Genomic DNA, 16,443 nt, shown 5'->3' with positions numbered 1-16,443 from the left:
TTTAATTTTTCCTCCCCGGGAGTTGGCGACTCAGCCAGAAAACATGGCAGGAGGAGCGCAAGGCCGGGCGGGTCGCAGCATCCGCGGCTGTAGCCCGGAGCCACCACCCTTGTTTGCGGGAAGAGCCTAAGTTGGTGCGGCGGCGGCCACAGCGGGAGCCGGGCGAGGAGGGGCCGGCGGCACCGAGTCTGCAGAGCCCTGAGCGACGGGGCATGGACCGCGGCGGCGGGGAGCGAGCTCGCAGCGGCCGCGTGAATGGTCGAGGCAGGAAGGAGTGAAGCAGCGGCAGAAGGAAGGGGAACGGATCCCGCCCGCCCGCCCCCAGCACCCGGATCCGGTGGATTCTTTCCCCCCTCCCCCCCTTTATTTTTTTTTTTATCCCATTCCCCTCCCGCGGTCCGTCCCGGCCCCGGTTCCCCGCGGCGCCCTCTCCTCTCCTCTCCCCTGCCCGGCCCGGCGGCGGGGTGCGCGGCGGGGCTGTGGCGGCGCGGGGCGGCGGGCGGGCCACACCCTCCGCGGCGCTTCCTGCGAGCCGGCGGCGCGGGGCCGCGGCGGGCGCGCCGGGGGCGGCACATGGTGCGCAGCCGCCGCCCCTCCGGCCCATCCGAGCTGCGCCCGGCTGGCGCTCGCCGACCAGAGGAGCCGGGGGCACGGTAGCAACTTGGAGGGCTGCGCCCCAGCCCCAACTCCGTGCGACTGCTGGGCGTCTCTGAGGTATTCCGTCTCGTAAAGGGAACTTTGCGCAGGATCCCGCAGCCGGGAAGCCGGAGGAGGTGGTGGAAGGGAGGGAAGCCAGCGTGCGGAAAAAAAAAAAAAAAGATATTTTTAGCTAAACGATGCCGGAACGGGGCCCGGGGGCTCCCGGCGAGCGCCGACCCGCCGCGGGAGCGCCGTAGGAGCGGAGGCTGGCGCCGGAGCGGGGCGGGCGCCCCGGCGGAGCTCGCTCCCCGCAGCAGCGGCAGCCCCGGCGCCCAGAGCCTTGCCTCGCTTCCCGGCGATTAATGGAATGATGTTGCGGAAAAGGCAGAGCGATCCTGCCGGGCTCAGTCGGGACTGCTCGGGCGGCGGTGGCAGAGGCGGTGGCAGTGGGGTAGCGAGCGGCATGCGAGTGCCCCCCCGGCGCTATGGCTAGCGGTGGCTCTGGCAAGTCTAGCAGCGAGGTGTCTGGCGGCGGCATCCCCAGCAGCAGTTCCCTGCAGAGGAAGAAGCTCATCTCTATCTGCGACCACTGCAAGATCAAGATGCAACTGGTGGCTGATCTGCTGCTGCTGTCGAGTGAGACCAGGCCGGTGAACACAGAGAGCCTGTCTGTCTTCGGCGAGTCCTTCGAGAAGTGCAGGGACACGATCATTGCCAGGACCAAAGGACTCTCCATCTTGACCCACGACGTCCAGAGCCAGCTCAATATGGGACGCTTCGGGGAGGTGGGGGAAAGCCTGATGGAGATGGGGGAGCTGGTGGTCTCCCTGACCGAATGCTCTGCCCACGCTGCCTACCTGGCTGCGGTGGAGACTCCAGGGGCCCAGCCTGCCATGCCCGGCTTGGTGGATCGTTACAAGGTGACCCGATGTAGGCATGAGGTGGAGCACGGCTGCGGGGTCTTGAAGACCACCCCTTTGGCAGATATGAGCCCTCAGCTCCTGCTGGAGGTTTCTCAGAACATGTCCAAGAACTTGAAATTCCTGACAGACGCCTGCGTGCTGGCCAGTGAGAAATCCAAGGATAAATTTGCTAAGGAGCAGTTCAAACTCAGTGTCAAATGTATGAGCACCAGCGCCTCTGCCCTCTTGGCGTGTGTCAAGGAGGTCAAGACTTCACCCAGCGAGCTGACCAGGAATCGATGCGTCTTGTTCAGTGGACCTTTGGTGCAGTCTGTCTACGCTCTGGTGGGCTTTGCCACTGAGCCCCAGTTTTTGGGTAAAGCTGCCACCATTAATCCAGAGGGCAAAGCTGTGCAAACTGCCATCCTAGGAGGAGCCATGAGTGTGGTATCTGCTTGTGTGCTCCTGACCCAATGCCTCAGGGATATAGCCCAACACCCCGAAAGTAGCACCAAAATGAGCGATTACAGGGAAAGGTTGAGGAACTCAGCTTGCGCCGTCTCGGATGGTTGCAACCTGTTATCTCAGGCACTAAGAGAACGATCTTCACCCAGGACTTTACCGCCAGTGAACTCCAATTCTGTGAATTAACCCCCACATCTTCTGTTTAGATCCCAGTCATTGCTAAAGGAAAATAATATCCCACCTCCTCACCCCTTTTTTGTATACCAAAGAATTTGCTTGGATGAGCCCAGTCCTTTGATTTCATGTGGTGAAGAGCAAAGCATATTCAAACTATACGTACTAACAAAGGTAGCCAGTTTGGGCTTCTTTTTATTTCACTTTAAAGTCAAGCAAGTATCTGCAGATACATTTTCCTTTACTCAACAAGGTCTTTCACACAAATGGTAATGACAACTGTTTGTTTAAAAGGTTTTTTTTTTATATTTGGGGAGGTGGGGGTATCTTTAAAAAAAGAAAAAAAAAAGAGAAGGAAAAAAAAAAAGAAGCTTTAATCGCGCTGGGTGCGGTTTTTAAAGTTTGTCTTGTCTTGTCTTCCGAAATTTCCCTTCTAAATTTTACTGTTCGGTTGTGCAGGAAAAAGGTTACCTCAGTTCTCACTCATTTAAAAAAAAAATGAAAAAAACCCCAACACCACATAGACGATGGATGTAGCTACTATTTTGTTTGTTTTTGTTTTGTATGACTTTTTTTTTTTTTTTTTTGCATCAAGTGTTAGGTTAGAAGTGCATTTGGTGTGTAGGAGTGGAAGGACTGGAGGTTGTGATTATGTTTCCATGTGTTGATTTCCAAACTGGGGGAAAAGCTACTGTGAGTGTTTAAACAAACAAACAAAAGAAATTACACTATTACAAAAGTGATTTTTAATTTTTTTTTTCCAATGTCAGTTTTTATCTTGCATGTACTGGAGTATTTATTTCATCTATTAAAATGTTATGTTTCTCAGATGCCTTTCTGTGAATCTCTTAATACTTGAGTAGCTGAACATTAGGCCTGTTTGCATTGTATGTCATTTTCCCCAGGGAATGGGTGGTACAAATGTAACTGAAGTTCTAGACAGCAGCATACAGGCTGCAGTTCAGTTCTTTTATAAATACTGTCCCTCCCGCAGTACCACCCCTCCTCCTCAGGATGCCTCCGGTAGAGATACTCTGTCGTTGTATTTATGGAAAGCTGGACAGTGCTGTACGCGTTGGGATCGCCGGAGCTGCGGAGCGCTGGCAGCCGCTGCAGCGGGGCACGGGCTGGCTTTGGCTTTATCAGCATTCTGTCTTATCTCTGGGAAGTTTGTGTATTTTTAACTCTTGCAGACGTGGGCCATCTGTGTTAAATTTGTGAGTTTCCACGTGAGTTTGTTAAGGGTTTCTTGGAAAAACTTTTCCTAGCTCGCTAGCCCTTGCTTGTTCCTTGTGCGTGCTTAGGAATGCGAAGGTTTGCCGGAGCGGGCCCTTTGACTCCTCAGAGGTGTGTGTTGGAGTTCCTCAGTACAGATCGCTCTCAGAGTAGCTCTAACTAGATGTTAGCTAACCTTTGAGGCCCTGTCCACCTCCTGCTGACTTCCTTGGGAATTGTGAGTGAACCTTAGGGAATACCACAGTAGTTCCTGTAATTGCACTGATTTACTGTTTTTTCAGCCTGGTCTTTGTGGACCGGTGGGGTCTGCTGCCTTCTATATGTTTTGTGAAGGTAAATAGAAGAGCAAGTCTGCTGGCAAGGAGGCTTTGTCTGCCCAGCTCTGTTGTGTAGCTGGATTTTTTTTCATAGGTCTACAAATGGAACAGCTGTGAAAGCTACTACAGAATGTACCTTACAGATGTTGTTACCTGCGTTCAAACCTTTACTGTATAAGCACTGTCCTGTCTATTCCCTTTTAAGAAGCAAACAGTTTGGGTTTGGATATGGAGCGGTCCTGGAGTGATGAAAGGTCTTCCTCTTACAGCTTTATGGTTTGTCTTGCATGTGATGCTTTTACCTAGTTTCAAATATGAGTAAAGCGTTAGTGGGCAGTGGATGAATACCTCCTGTTAAAGGAGATACGGGTTAAGCGTCTCCATCTCTATCTTTGGGGTTAGAAAAAAATAATTCCTTAAATAGAGTGAAGCTCAGCAATTGGTTTTGTTTATTTTTAAATAACGTTTCTGACTGCAGGGAATTGTATGATTAGGAGTCTTCTTTGTGAAAAAATCAGTCCAAGCTGCATTCCTCAGGGGTGTGATTTGCTCGCCGCGTTATCTCTGATGCAATAGAACCCTAGCAGGATGTGCTGCAGAGGCATGGATGTCGGCGCCTATTTTGATAAATAAATACATACATGCACTGTTCCAGGTTTGACTGAGATGCTTCCCCAGGTATTTCCTCAGAGGCCCTGTCACGTGTGCGTGCACACCCGTTTTCCCATCTGGATGGCAGAACAGCTGTAGGAGTCCGGAGGGATTCGCAGGAGGCCAGGGCCACCCACAGGGAGGTCCTGTGCCCCTGTAGCGTTTGCAGCCATCCGCTCTACCACACTTGTGTCTCCTTTCCTTGCAGCATGTCTCTCTGCAAGCTGAGCTACTATCCCCATCTGCCCTTCCTACTCTGTGGTTGTTCTGAGGGGAAGGAGGAAAAAGGGAGTGTAGGACTTGCCATGCTCTCTGGGTGCACCGTCTGTTGAGGCAAGGTGCCAGCTCCACCCTTCCTTCGCCCAGATCCTCCATGGTGCAGAGCTTCTTGAGGGATGTGCAGAGATGGTGCTGAGGAGGCTGCAGGGCAGCGCTGCTCGGGGGTGGCACAGGTACCAGGGTGGCATCCTTCAGCTCCCATTCATTACCTTACCGTGCTTGCAGGGTCTGCTCCATGTACGCACCAGGCTTCTCGCTCCGCAGCGTGTCTGACAAAAAAAGTTAACGTCCCACTGCCTCTTTTGATGTTCCTACTTAATTTTTGGCGCTGTTGAACTAATTAGATTCTCTTTGATTCATTTATACATTATTAAGGTCCTATGCATCACAGTGCAGCCTCCTTATTCCTTCTGCATATGAAAGGCAATATATTATTAATGATGGTAGCGCTGACTTTTGTTGTGGTAAGACTTTGTTTTAAAAGGTTAAGTGCAAGTTTTCTTTTAACAAGGACACTGCAGATTCTTCCACCCTTTCTGATTACATTTTGAAGTGAAGTACATGCATACATAGATAAATCAGTATGAATCTTATGTCCTTTTTTTTTTAACACAGGAGGAAAACAAATGGCTCTCAATTTCCCTTTAGAGGTGTGTGGGGTTTGGGGGGATTCAGTTTTATAAAATGATCTGTGAAGTGTAGCCAGGCCATTAATTTTAGTTAGCATGCTGATTAAAAATATGTATACCAAATTCACCAAAGCAACTTACTGTAGCATTTTAAAATAACAATAGTTTTAAGACTTTAAAATAAAGTTCAGTTGTTTCCTTCTGGGGTAGAACTCACACAAAGGGAGCTGTGAGCTCCCTGGCTGTGGCTTAAGAGAGTAGCTGTCAGAATCTGTACCAGTCTTGTAATTAGCACAGCAAAGTTTTTTAAAAAAATAATAAAAGGCTTTTGATGCAAACAAGTAGAACTCTGAGTAAATGATTAACAGGGGAAAGTCTCTATATACAGATACACACTGTGGCATTTTCTGAGCTGAAAGAGCGTGGTTCCACAACTAAGTGTGAACATACGTATATTTGAAATGCTGTAGCACCGTATTTATAACAGTGTAATAACAGTGTAATTGTGATAATTTATTTGGCATGTATTCCTGTAGAATATTCTGCTCTGCTATAAGACACTTTTTCAGTAAGTATATCAATATTGTTTGGTTAGTTTTTTACTGTCTGGGACAGAAAAAACCCTACAGAACGGATTGGTTTTCAGGGTGCAATTGCAGGCCACATTGAGGTCACTGATTATCACTCAGCATCATACTTTAGGCCCTGGTTGCCCAGATCCTTACCATTTAGGTCAACAGATACATCCCTATTTCAACATAGGCTTAGACACGTGCGACACGTATTTTCTGATCTGGAACCTTAGTGATTTTGACAAAACTTACCATTTCAGGGTGGTTACATCACATATGCCATAGATCTACTCTAAGAGTGCATTTAAGAAAAGGGTTAACTTATTTCTAAACACATTATGCAATGCACGTCTGTAGCCAAAAATAACACTATCCCCACCAAAAGAGAATTAAACTTATTTCTTAAATGTAGGAATTTTTTAACAGGGAAGAAGTTGTCACTTTTGTATTGTCTGTGAATTTGATACTACCTTTTAGTTGCTGCTCTGTCATAGTGCAGCTTGTTACTGATTTAATACAGCAGCTGAGTCTCAGAATTGGAGATCAGAGAATGTGTTTTCTGATTGAAAAAGTTCTGTAAGACAACTGGTAAATGAGCAGCAAAATGCTAGCGAAAAGCGAGCCCGCTATTTAAAGGAATTTGCAAATGTAAATCCATGTTATTTTTCAAAACTAAGAAAAAAAAAAAAGACCATGGGTCAGATAATTCCCTTCACTTTTTACCACAGGAAATGATCAAAGTAGCAGAAAATCTGCTCTTTTTGGCCAAACTTCTGTCAGAGACAGAAGGGGTCGAGCCAACACATGGTGTATGCAGCCTTGCAGCAAGAGGGGATGTGGCTGATGGGAAAGGAGGTGGAACCAGAGAAAATCTGTAGGGTAATACCTCCTATTAAACCCACAGGAATTTTCCTATTCTAGATAAAACAGAGGCTGATCCAATAAAGCAAATCTCAAACAACGCAACCTTTCTTTCTGTGCCGTTAGACGCTCATGAATGAGGACGTGAGACTAGGAGTGGTTGGGATGCTCTGTGTCGAGCAGCTGTGTTGCTGTAGGGAACCAAGGGCCCGAGGGTTGCCCTAAGATGTACAGGCAAAACTGTGTACCTGCCAGAACAGTTTGGTGGGAAATAAAGGGGTTGGGGTTTACTTTTTCCGTTTTCTTTCTTTCTTCCCCATCAGGCTCTTTCTAGACTTCACAAGAAGCAGCAGATGGTAGGGACCAGTACATTTTACTTCTTTGTTCTTGCTGCCTGTGAAAGGTGCCAGATGGGCGATGATAAAGATAGAAATTCTCTTCCTGTAGCCCAGGAATAATGAAAATGCAGCACTTTGAGGCTGCCCTAGCCTCACAGGACCCCCATAACATGGCTTTGTTTTTTTTTGGACCTGGTGTTTTCACTCTGACTTTTTACGAAGAACCTGACAGAAAATCCCTGTGGCAAAGGGACATCAAGATCTTTGAAATATTTTACATAGGGCACAAAACCACCACCATCAGGTTCACAAAGGGGCCAAAAAATAGGTGAGTGAGGTATGAAGTGCCAGGCCAGCCCTTTCATATGAAGGACTTCAAAAATTAAATACTGTGTGCTCCAAGAGGTGTTTACTTGGGAATTATGAATTATCAAAAGTTGTACATGAGTTGTTCAAAGGTATATTTAATTAACATAATTAGCAGTAGTATTTTGATCCGTTTTCATAATGAAGATGGACATCTATGGACATGAAGGACTTCATCCATGACTCAGGGAAGCCCGTGTAATTAAATATTAATATTTTCCATAAGCTGTGTTAAAATGTTAGGGGGCATCTTGTGGCAAACCAAGGAATTATATATTGATTTTCACTAATGTGAATCTTTTCCTAGAACTGGTTTTTATTGTAATTAGAGACCTTTGAACCTAAGGGTTTTGTTTTGTTTTTTTTAAAACCACACAGCGTATGATGCTGTATTCCAACGAAGTCAAAAGCAGCATTTCAGGATTAATGAAGAGATTCCTGGGGTCTCTTGTCAGTTTGCCAGCCTCTTGTTCCTGTTCTAACTTAATTTTTTATAATTTCCTTTTATGTTAATAAAGGCTTCTTGCGGCTGTAAAAGTTGAAGTTGTCTTACTCCATAGACAGCCTGGTTCTTATGTAGATACTATTTAGATTATTTGGAAATCCTGCTGGTTGCCAGATGGAGCTCTTTTGGGTTTTATGTTAAATACTTGGAAAGCTAAATAGCTTGGTTTTTCTCTCCTCCCTCCCTTCCTCCCCCAACAAAATAAATAAATCCTCAAAAAGTGATTACTAACAAGTTGCTTAACTTCAGTTTTAAAATCAAATTAGTTTGAGGTGAAGTGACTGCAAGTATGAGCTACCTCAGAGTAGTCGGGTTTTGGTGGGGTTTGGCTTACATACCAAGGCTTTAAACCAGTAGGTTTTTTTCCAGTTTGGTTTGGGCAGCAGGAACCTGAACTTTAGTCAAAGGATAGAGAATCCCGAAAAGCAAAGAACATGGCCCTGAACCCTACAGTAGAATTTCTTACAGGATCTGGACTTGAGATGGAAACCCCAAGACAGTGTTAGCCTGCAGTGCCTTTTAGGATTACTGGGAGTGACTGGTTGCTGTGGTTCAGCAGTGTGCTGGGCTGCTGCAAGCTGCCTGCATCCTTGCATTCATTTAACCAGCCCTTGGATGAACAAGGTGCCTGCAGAAGCTCCTGTGTCTCTCCCCGTCCTGCTTTGATCATTTAGGTGAGACAGTGAGGAGGAGAGATTTGACATCAGGTTCTCCACTGCTAGCATGGAGCCTGGAGGTTGTTTATAAATGATACCACTGGCACTAGGAGCCCATGCAGACGCCAGGGTGGACTTGAAACAGGGTGGTTTGAAACTACATTTATTCCCCTGCCCTTTGGGGTGCAGCCCATTCGGTCAGTTGAGTTCACAGAGCAGAGCATCAGCAGCACCAGAGCCAGGCCTGGTCTGGTTGGCCTTTGAATTTTAGCAATCATGAGGCTTCATTTGGTTGAAAGTCAGGCTAAAAGCTGAGCCTAGGAATGTTTCTGAAAAGAACAGTGACTGTGGGGTGCTGCATGCTGATGAACTGAGGGACCTTATGTTTCATACTCAATGTATACAAGGTGGTCCTCCAGTTCATGCAGAAGGTGCTTGGGGAAACACTGGGAATTAGTGTCTCACTAATCATAATTCTGTTGTCATCAATGGTTGAGAAAGTAGTTTTGGCCTCAAGGGTTGTGTTTTTAAAGTACAGAGTAAAAGAAAAAAAAGCCTTTTCCTAGTTGGGGTTTTTTTTGGTACTTACTGATTCTGTCTGGTTCCTGTTAAATATAGGAAGTCTCTTGAATTGGATATACTGTGTTCCCTGTTGGCATTCTGAACATGGACACTGTGGAAAAGAGCAGTTGGGTAGATCTGTGTGTGTAGTGTGACAAATTATAGGCTCTGTAGCACTTCTGAACTGGCATGCATTTAATGCTCTGGACTTACTGAAATGCTTCATTGTAATCGATGTTTAAAAATTTACTTTCTGTTTAAAAATTTACTACGGAATCAATGTGTTCTGGCAATGTTAGATTCATAGTTCAAAAACTTTATCTCCTTTTATCATCTTAAGATAGCGATTAGTCTGAAACTTTTCAATCTCTGCATCTGGCTTAAAAAAAAAACCAAAACAAAACCAAAAAGAAAATCAGGTTCTGAATTTCAGTTTTAATATTTTTGAAGCCTTTAAAGCTAATGTGACGACCTATTTTTAAATTGCAGAGCTTGGAAAAATAGTAGGTGTGTTCTTTCATGTGCAAGTGAGCTATTGTTTCTCTGCTCATAATTAAAAACTTGTGTTTATAGAAACTCCAATTGATCCTACGCATTGCAAGAAGACCTGTGAGCTATCTGCATGAAATTTCCTTAATACTAACTTTGGGCATGAAGTCATTCAGTGTCTGTAATCTTGTTGTCTTTTGTGCCTGTCATATTGGAGGAGTTTGTCCCAAAGCTTGTAAAGGGAGCTGGTAGCATCTGACCAGGCTGAAGAGTGGTTGTTGAAGCCAGTGGTGCAAGCTCCAGAGACACACAAGTACTATCTTTGAAACTTCAGAGATAAGTGCTGCTGGTGAAGGCACTGCACATTGTGAAGAGTTCTAGTGAAAGATGGGACTGATAAAGCTACAAGCAAGAGAGGTTTGTTTCAAAGTAAGGGTGCAATTTATAGGTTTTAAGGAAAAAAAAATTGGTCAGAACCCTAAGAGTATTTAGGGGCTTAAGTCCCATTGATTTTCAGCAGGAGCTACGTGTCTAGGTGTTTTGTGGACCTGGTCATTCATGATGTACTTTGGATGCCTGTGGTTTTAAAATTAATTGTAGGGTGTTGTGGTGGAGTTTTACTGAAACGCTATAAAGTTAGGAAGCCTGCAGCTGAAGTATGCACACAGGCCATAATTCTGTTCCACCCTGACCTTTCTGCGTGGGTTAAAAGCGCTGGTTATCCCTGCGTACACCCTGGCTGGTGAGCAGCCAGAGACCCAACTCTACCTCATTTGTCTCTTACAGTTGCCAGATGCCAGTGTCGTGCATCTTAACTTCACATCAGAATCCCAGATTTCACCTCTCTCCCTCCACCCTCTGCTCCCAGCGCAACACCCAGAAGTGGAACAGAGATCCCTTTGTCCTCTCTACATGGTATCCTCACACAGGCCATAGACATAAAGATCATTCATGCTAATTGAGGTCCAGATCACATTAGAAACATACCTGATCTCTGTATGCAGAGATACCGCGTACATCCTTTCCAAACAGGTCCACAATTGTTGCCTGCAATCCATATTCCCTGGAACTGTGCTTCACAGGCAGTTTGTCACAGACCTCTAACGCTACACAGAATAAAGCGTTCACTGACCTGGTATTGATGAGGTGCTTTGTAGGGGTGGTGGGTGAGCTGGATCCTGTGAGATACAGGTTAGTGGTTAGCATAAAGGTGTAGCAGCTATAGGTGACAGTTTCCTAACACAGGAGCATTTAGGTTCTGTGTAGTCTGACTTTTAAAACTAACTGTACTGTTCTGCTAAGTAGTGAGTTAATCTGCAACTCTGAGCTCAGTAACAGAGATAGCATCTGGATCTGCTCTATAAAATCTCTTTATTGATGAATCTCCTATAAGACTTTTCTTTATTGGACCCTGAGGCTTCTAAAATTTCTTGTCTTGCCACAGGTTGTTTCTCAAAATTACCTTTTATCTCCAACTGGAAAACCAACAAGCCCCTCTTTGGTATATTTATCCAATTCCCTACCTACCTGCCTTTTTTATGGACAGTTTCAAGATCATTAGATGAAAACCACATTCTCTGAAAAAAATTTTACTCCTAAATTTCAAATCATAGCCTGAAACTTGTCACCATTTTTTGTTTGACTGTGATGAAACCCACATCTGTTCTTTGGGGTAGAACAGAGGAAAGGGCGTGCTTTTCTGTCTTGGTAAATACAATAACAAAAGGCTGCATGTTCTTTGGTTCACTTAGATGAGTGTACCACAATACAGGACAATGCCTGGCTGCATCAGTAGTGCTGTTTTGGACACTGAGTATCCTTTTAACTGGCAGGCCCAGCGCTTTGCGGTCACTTGTATTGGGGAAAAAAGTAAAAAATCTGTTCAAAGGACCCCGTTAGTACATGATAACATTCTGTATTTGGTTTGGTTTTGTTTAAGACAAGAGCTCAAATCAGAATATACACCAATTCTTTGTGAGAGCCCACTCATTTGGCAAAGGAATTGCATTAATTACATCTTGTTTTCTGTACTGTCGTTACAGAAGAGAGAGCACATGCTGCACTTGTAAGGGGATGAAATAATTCACTTCCATCTTTGAAGCCTTTTTGTATTTTTCCCTTGTCCTGTGAAAATAACAGTAGGCTGTAGAAGACTTTCCCTGGATGATAAATATGCTTTGCTAATGTACAATGGTGCTCAGAAGCTTGAGTGAAACAGACTTAAATTAAAACAAGTAAATCTATCTGATAGAAACATTATAAAAAAAAATGTCAAAGTACTTTTTCAAAACTTTTCCCCAAAGTATTGTTTAAGCTGTAGTTTTACCTGGTTTTGTTGTTAACGTTCCTTTAATATTATTGTTGGACATTTCCTCCCTTATGAGATGATTTTGTAAGACAGACTGATTTCACTTACAGAAGATGCAGTTGCTGACCGGTTTTGGATCCTTTTCAAGGCTCTGATCTCTAATACGTTGCATGTCCTTCTTTCTAAGTCTGTTTCATTCAAGTGATCTGGAGTCCACATGAATCACTAATGTCAAGGAAAAATCACTTCTGTCAAGAGAATAAAGCATAAAAAATGTTCAGAGCAGGTCTATACGACATTTCTGTAAGATGGACAAGTCTCTTTCAATAACTCTCTGTCTGAACCAGCCCCTCTCCCTCAAGAATGTTAATTTAAAATTAAATTGAGTATTTAAAAAATTTCAGCTGCCAAAAAGTTGATAACCTACATGATACATGAAAGTCTTCCTTCATGTTTTGCATCTGTTCATAGTCTAGCTAGCTAGAAATAACAGTTTAAATATATTTCAATGCTAAAATGTATCAGGGGTTTTGCTTTTATCAATGTGGAGAAAACAATGTGAAAGCCTCTGTTTTGGTTTTCAGAAGCAGACTGCAAAACAATCAATATCCCTTTTGCTCATTAGATGCTGTGTAACTAAGTCATTCCACTGCTTATTGCACTCCAAAATGCCTCTTTACTGTTGATTTGCATTGACATCCTACAGTTTGATTTTTAGAAAAGTCCTCAGCTTGTTTGTGTGCTTCTGTCATATTGATTGTATATAAATTCTTCCTTGGAATGAAATAATCCTGGTTACTGATGGAGTGAAATGATAGTAAATTTATTTTTAAAGGGAAGAGCTAGCGCTCTGCCCAAGTCAGACTGATGAGAATTTCACCCTAGTAGTTTTAAAGGCTGCTGCATTAGTAGCAGTGTGCTTGAAGACTCTTGCAAGCCTGAAGCATGCTATTCTCAAACTGTTTAATGTGAGGGTACATAATTATCTCTTTCAGACTAGGGTATTTAGGAATTGAAGCCTTTTAGAATATGCTTAGCAAAAATGATCCTAGTTAGATCTAGTTTGCAGGGTGAGTCCTGCAGATATGAAACTGGGATGTACAGGTTTAGCATGTTGTGAGAGGGGTGGCTGTGTGCTAGTGAGGAACAGCATTACCTGACTTAGGGGTATCTAGGGTATTTTTTATTAGGCAGCCTTTTAATTTCATTGTTGTGGGCAAACGCCCTGGAAGCTTTTTATGGTAATGCATTGTATCTTTAAGATTTGCAGTTGCACATTTTCCTCTTTGTCCAGCATAAGTTTTGCAGTTCAGGAGTACTCAAAGCTTCCCACATCACTTCTCTGGTTTCGTGCTCCCGTGGAACAAAGCTGAGCACTGCTGTCCTGGGACCACCAAACGCAGGTGGAGGAGATGTGCTTCACCTGACAGCTTGTGTGTATGGTCCTGTCTTCCTTATGACAGTGTTTATAAAATACAACCTTTGCAGGCTTGTCAGCCACGAAAAACTTTTTAAGCAAAGCCTGAACAGCTTCACAGACAGTATTGGCACTGCTGGTGCAAAGGGTATTTGCACAGACACCTGGAAGGTAAAAAGCACTTTCATTATTGCTGAGCACAACTCCCCTGGCTCTGGGAAGAGTGCATGGTGATGGGTCTGCAAAGGTCCATCTCATCTCTCTCTACTTCCTCTCAAATACTTCCATTGTTGGGTTTTTTGTTTTGTTTTGTTTTTTAAATGATTTTTTGTCCCATACATACACAGCAAGTGCCCTGTGCAAATATGACCCAGAGCTGTTGGTGGCACATCAGCTCCTGCTTTCAGCAGGGACAGCATTCATATCATGATCCCACTAAATGGTGTAGCCATAGGGATTCCTTCAGACAGATAAGGACCAGGTGTGGAAGATGCAGGTATGAAGAATACAGGTCTAAACACACACATATGAAGGGAACTCGTTCCCAGGACTTGACCTTTCTTCCCCACATGCTTCTCTACAAAACGGTACATTTCTTGTCTTCAGGAAAGAGTACAGTTGGGAAGACAGACTGCTGGAGAGGCAGCTAACCATTAAGCAGGGACCTCGGATAGATCTACCAAGTTACTACTAAATACTTATAAAATACTAAGTTCTTAACTAAATTGCTAAAAATCTGTATGGGAGTTAGCCGCTGAGAACTTGGCTTATCAGCAGGGACCTGCATGGAAATCTCTTCAGGAAATGCTTGTTGTCGTCCTGCCTTGCCAGTGATTTTGAGTCTCTGCATGTTAGGACTAGGGAAGTGTGTGGAAACCTGTTTGATCAGAAAGTATAGATCGGTTCTCAAGAAAGAAAAAGGCCCTTCCAGAGATAGCTTGGATTAAGCTGATCCATAGGGAAATGCAGCTTTCTGGTAATTTAGGGATATGTAGAGCACTGTGAGTCACAGTTCCTGCTAAGGGTACCTGGGCCAAGTCTACCTGCAGAATGAGAGCTTTACTATCTGCCCCTAGGCTGTTGGGTATTTCCACCTTTCCATATGTAGAGGGCTGTGCCTTTTATGAAGACAGAGATAAAAAATAATCCACCTCTTTGCCATGAAATATGTCCCACCAGTCATTGCTTTCTTCTTGCTGCCTTGGTCGCGAGCAGGGTGCTATGTAATGCTGGCTAGTAATGCTTTACTTTTGTCTTGCTTTTTGCATTGTCACTCACATACTCCTTAGTGTACATCATCAGACTAGGAGCCATTCCTCACCTCTCTGTTTCTCCTCTAACGCTTCCAAAAAATCTCTTGTACTGACTTACAGAAACAGCTGGAATCACAACGTCACTCCATTTTAAGCTCTGAATTGTGTTAGCCATTACATTGGTTCCACATGCTGTTTGGGTGGAGACATCAGTTAAAATTCCCAACATGACCAGTCAGGCCAGGAATTGCAGCTCTGTGTAAGTGGTGGTGACTTTCTAATTCTTGATTACATTATGCTAGGAAAGAGGATTGTTCCCAGAGCAATTTACCAAGAGGGGAAAAATGGAAACACTGTTCAAGGATGACCTTCCACCCCAGTGATCTATTTGGCTGGCGTCTGTTATTGCTCAGCTTCTCCGTCATGGGTTTCGCAGTAGTCCAGTGCTTTGTCATCGCTACTAAGTGGAAAACTCCTGAGCTCACTAAACAGTTTGTGAGGGGTTTGGGTAATGGCAGACGGATTTATGAATGCGACTGCAGAGCAATGTATTCATCGAGGGGACGTGAAATAAACATGGGTGCTATTTGAGCAGACTTTAAATGCATTGATTCTAAAAATTTCTTGAATCCAAAGTGCTGTTCCTGAGCCCAAGTTGCTGAGATACGGTCGGAGAGAGGAAAAAGAAGGGAGTCAACTTTGCTCCGCTCCAGCATGGGAGCAGGAAAAGTGTTGTTGCGATTGTCTCCAAGAGAGAGGCAGTGCTGTAATCCTGTTTCGTTTTCATACACAGAACTTGAAAAGATTTTTCCTAGAAATGTGTAATGGGACTGTCAGAAAACAGACCACTCCCCTTCCCAGTAGTTTCCTGCTGAAGTCATTTAAGGCCTCTCACAGCTTTCATCTGTGTAGGCACTGAGAACACACGGGCCAAGATTTTTTCTTCCCCTTCTTTTTAAATGGAATACAAGCAGAAATGAGGCACTTCTAAAAAAGTCATTAGGAAAGCAAGTTGGAAGTTCCTCTGTGTGTGGGGCTGGCTCACCACTTCATCAGTTTCTCATTTCCGTTCTGTTTCTGTCAATCCCAGTGAAGTGGATCTAGGTGTTTTTCTTGTTTGAGGTACTGCTAAAAGCATGTATGTGAGCTGCCCAAAGGGGCGGAGAGAGAAGTTGTTCCTTACTTCACTTCTGGGACTGTCTGTTCAGGGCTTTACACAGGAGGTGACTTGGAAAGGCTTGTGAATTCCATATGCTGTGCGCTCAGACCTGGTGAACGTATAGAACCTGCTCTGCAGGCAACAGACCCAGAGCAGTAACTATTTAAAAATAAGTAAAAATCCCTTTGTGGAGCTGGCAGATAGACTGCATTCACAGCAATGGGAATTTTGTTGGTATATATGCCATGTTTAACGCAAATGATCAAGGCGATGTGCTTTTAAAAGAAGCTATTACTCCCCTGAATAAATGGATGCTCCTCAGCGTGCATTTTCTGGTTGGACTGAATTCAAGCCTCCCATTCTGAAATGGATAGCTTTTTTGGCCTGCATTCACTTGTCTCTCAGACAAATCTGTAGCGTGGATTTGTTCCTCAGATGAATGATACACATTTCATCCGGTTTCTTTCAAGTTGAACTCTGCCTGGCAAAGGAATGATAAATGTTTTTTTCTTTCTCCTTCTGTCTAGAAGACCACGTTGTACTGTGAAAGATGAACTTCATTCCCAAGACAGATGAACTGCATTCAGAGGTGGATTTACTGATACATGTTTGTAATGCTACAGCAGTGCCGTAGGCATCTCATCAGACAGACATATAATGTGGTAA

General features: G+C 44.3%; 1 protein-coding gene across 1 annotated transcript; it reads left to right on the top strand.

Annotated features, from left to right (window-relative positions):
- Positions 1 to 595: 595 nt before the first annotated feature.
- On the top strand, positions 596 to 3,010 carry TLNRD1 (talin rod domain containing 1). Its single transcript, XM_084268027.1, has one exon. It carries the CDS (start codon positions 1,125 to 1,127, stop codon positions 2,190 to 2,192), a length of 1,068 nt encoding a protein of 355 aa, XP_084124153.1. The 5' UTR covers positions 596 to 1,124; the 3' UTR covers positions 2,193 to 3,010.
- The last annotated feature ends 13,433 nt before the right edge of the window (positions 3,011 to 16,443 follow it).

This window comes from Gallinula chloropus (assembly GCF_964237585.1).
Source record: "Gallinula chloropus genome assembly, chromosome: 9".
In the NCBI taxonomy this organism is placed as follows: Eukaryota; Metazoa; Chordata; class Aves; order Gruiformes; family Rallidae; genus Gallinula; species Gallinula chloropus.
The sequence above is the reverse complement of the archived record's forward strand: the minus strand, read 5'-3'. Positions and strand labels throughout refer to the sequence as shown.